Source organism: Humulus lupulus, chromosome 1 (genome assembly GCF_963169125.1).
Source record: "Humulus lupulus chromosome 1, drHumLupu1.1, whole genome shotgun sequence".
Taxonomy (NCBI): Eukaryota; Viridiplantae; Streptophyta; class Magnoliopsida; order Rosales; family Cannabaceae; genus Humulus; species Humulus lupulus.
The window spans coordinates 7,236,049-7,239,183 of NC_084793.1; the positions used below are offsets into that span (position 1 = coordinate 7,236,049).

At 29.9% G+C, this 3,135-nt stretch overlaps 1 protein-coding gene across 1 annotated transcript; it reads right to left on the reverse strand.

Annotated features, from left to right (window-relative positions):
* Positions 1 to 230: 230 nt before the first annotated feature.
* On the reverse strand, positions 231 to 2,921 carry LOC133829358 (uncharacterized). The gene is made up of 2 exons (XM_062259156.1): positions 2,315 to 2,921; positions 231 to 2,188 (listed from the first exon to the last, which is right to left on the reverse strand). Exons 1-2 carry the CDS (start codon positions 2,919 to 2,921, stop codon positions 231 to 233), a joined length of 2,565 nt encoding a protein of 854 aa, XP_062115140.1.
* Between the last annotated feature and the right edge of the window lie 214 nt (positions 2,922 to 3,135).

A 3,135-nucleotide genomic window follows, 5' to 3' on the forward strand; every position in this document is an offset into this window, starting at 1 on the left:
AGCATATGCATATTCTTACAAGTGTTTTCATGTATAAGTATAAAAGTTGTGTATGTGATGTCCAAGGCCGTCTTAAATATTTTGGAGGCCCTGTTCTAATCTAAAAATTTGGGCCCCTAACAAATAAAAAAAAATTAACTAAAAACTAATAATATTTTCAAATATTATTGTTACGATTTTATATTTTATAAAATTAAGCACTAAAAATTCAAACTATTTTATTAAAATTGTTATTTTTCCATTACAAACTTTAAGCTAATATCAACATTCTCCTTAAAAAGAGCCATCCTTCGCACACTTTTTGAAGAAAATTCATCAACCAACTCTTCATATTTTACAGTCTCCAAAATATCATTTTCAATCGCGATCAATGCTAATCCATTAAGCCTTTCTTGTAACATGGTAGACCGCAAGTAGGACTTCAATAACTTCAATTTTGAAAAACTTCTTTCTGCAGAAGCAACTGTCACTGGAATAGTCAACAAAATTCTATACGCAATAACTGTATTAGGAAAACAATCTAAGCCTTTCAAAAACTTTAATATATCAATAGCTCTCATTTTTTTCCTAGGCAAGACTTTTGTTAATAACTTTAACTCCACATATAATTCATTCCCATCAATATCATAATGTTCATTATGTTTCAATGCCTTTTCAAAATGACTACAACAAGACTTCAAACTTGCATTGTCTAACGATTGGAGCTTGTCAGAAGTAAACAAGAAACCAAAAATATTTTCATATTCTTGATATTGTTCAAATCGCTTAGTAAGAGAAACAATGGCTTGATCAACAAGGTAAAGAAAATAATTAACTCTAAAAGATTCCTCTCCAGATAACTCAACAGATGTATTCAAATTCTCATCAAATTGTCTTTTTCTTCGAATTGTGCGCCTTTGAGGAAAAACTGGATCAATATTCATTTCAATAGCAATTTCCTTAGCATTATTCAAGGCGTTATAAAAACATGTTTCTCTATATCCCACGAAAAAAGAAATTAACCCTTTTATTTTTTCCATAGCAACATCAATAAGCATATCCTTTGATTGTAAAAGCTTGCTAACTAAATTAATAGCAAATAATATTTCAAACCAAATAATAATTGCTATTAAAAACTCAAAATCACCAAGCTCATTTGTTGCTAAGGATTTTGCTTCACTTCTTATTTTAGAATCAAGTTCATCCTTTTCTGACACTTCAAGTGAAGCTTCTCTAAAATCTGACATTTGAGATCTTATAGCTTTAACACTATCTACACGACTCTCCCAACGAGTGGATGACAATGATTTTGGAGTCAATCCTTTCACATTATCTTTCAAAATTTTCCATCTCTTAGTAGAATTGGCAAAAATCGTATAAATACGCTGAATAACTCCAAAAAAATCTCTAGCTTTACTACATGATTCAGCCATGTCACATAATGTCAAATTAAGACTATGACAACCACAAGGAGTATAAAAGGCTCTTGGATTTATGTCTAAAAATTTCTTTTGTACACCTTGATGTTTTCCTTTCATATTTGACCCATTATCATAGCCTTGTCCCCGCACATCAAATATATCAAGATTAAGTTTTTTCAACTCATTTTGTAGAACATCAAAAATTCTGTGACCAGTTGTATTATTCACATTTAAAAATCCTAAAAATGATTCTTCAATGCTAACAGAATGTGAAGAAACATCCACATATCTCAATTTCAAGGACATCTGCTCTTGATGACTAACATCAGGAGTACAATCAAGTATCACAGAAAAATATTTTGCTTGTTTAACTTTTTTAATGATTTCAGTTTTAATTGCAGAAGCAAGCACAAGTATTAACTCGTTTTGGATGTTATGTCCAAGATAATGACTATGAATATCATCATTTGTAATGCGTTTAACATGTTCTTGGATAATTGGGTCAAACTCTGCCAACATTTCAATTAAGCCCAAAAAATTTCCATTACTATTTTGATACAATTTCTCATTAGAACCACGAAATGTCAAGTTATGTTTAGCAAGAAATTTCACTATTAAAATAATTCTTAGTAAAACTTTTTTCCAATGATCTTTTTCTTTTTCAATTAGTCTTTGAGTAGCTTTATCAATCGTTTGATTCTTTTCGAGCCTTAGACGCAATTCATACCAAGTGGTCATATTTTTAACATGTTCCATACTGATTTCATGCTCTTTAAGTCTTTCACCAATATGTGCCCAATCACTAAAGCCTTCATTTGTTAACATGCCTCTACCAATCCCACTTTTAAAAACTTTGCAACAAAAACAAAATACTCTATCTAACTCTTTTGAATAAACAAGCCAATCTCGATCACACTTCTCTCCATTTGATAAAACTCTAGTATACAAATTAGCAGTGAATCGTCTAGAAAATTTAGCTTTAGAACCACTCATAATAGAACAATCTCTTTTTGGACCCTTCATCACTAATAAATCAATCATTTTTGAATCAAGAGCATCCCAATTTCTTGGATCAAATATATCAAGCAAATGTTCAAATTGGTTTGATTGCTCTTCATTGTTATTATCATTATCCTCTAAAACATCTTCATTTTCAAGTGAATTATTCAAATGATCATCATCACTATTTTTTGTATTAGAATTTTGATTTTCCATATTATCATTTTCAATGGGCACGTCACTATTATTTTTCACATTATCATTTTTAATGGGCACGTCACCTCTATTTTCCACATCAACACTTTCAGTTTGATCCTCAATACTAACATTCTCATTAGGAACCATGTTTTCAGGAAATTCAACATCAACAATGTCATAATTATGATTTTCTAAAGAAACTTGTGGTTCTTTTATAATAAATTTATCAAGAGCTCCTCTTTGAGATTGAGTTAACTCCTCAATTTTTTTCTTTTTCTTACGTTTTTCATACCCAGACTCATGTTTTCTAATCTTAGGAGGCATAGTGAAAAAAAAAACCACAAGAACTAATATAATGTTTCAAAGAACAATCAATATATTAATAATTTATTAAATTAGAAGTGAAAAAAGGAACAAAAGAACCTGGTATTCGCTGCTAATTCCATCTTCAAAGTTTAAAAGCTTCAAATTGAAAAAATTCACTGTCACAAATTTAGAGTCGCCAATTGCCCAATACCCTTTTCAATTAATTTTCTGA

Coding starts and splice junctions, on each gene's coding strand:
- LOC133829358 (XM_062259156.1), bottom strand. CDS start 2,921: ATGCCTCCTAAGATTAGAAAACATGAGTCTGGGTATGAAAAACGTAAG. Junction 2,189..2,314: donor TTTATCAAATGGAGAGAAGT/GTGATCGAGATT, acceptor ATTGGGCACATA/TTGGTGAAAGACTTAAAGAG.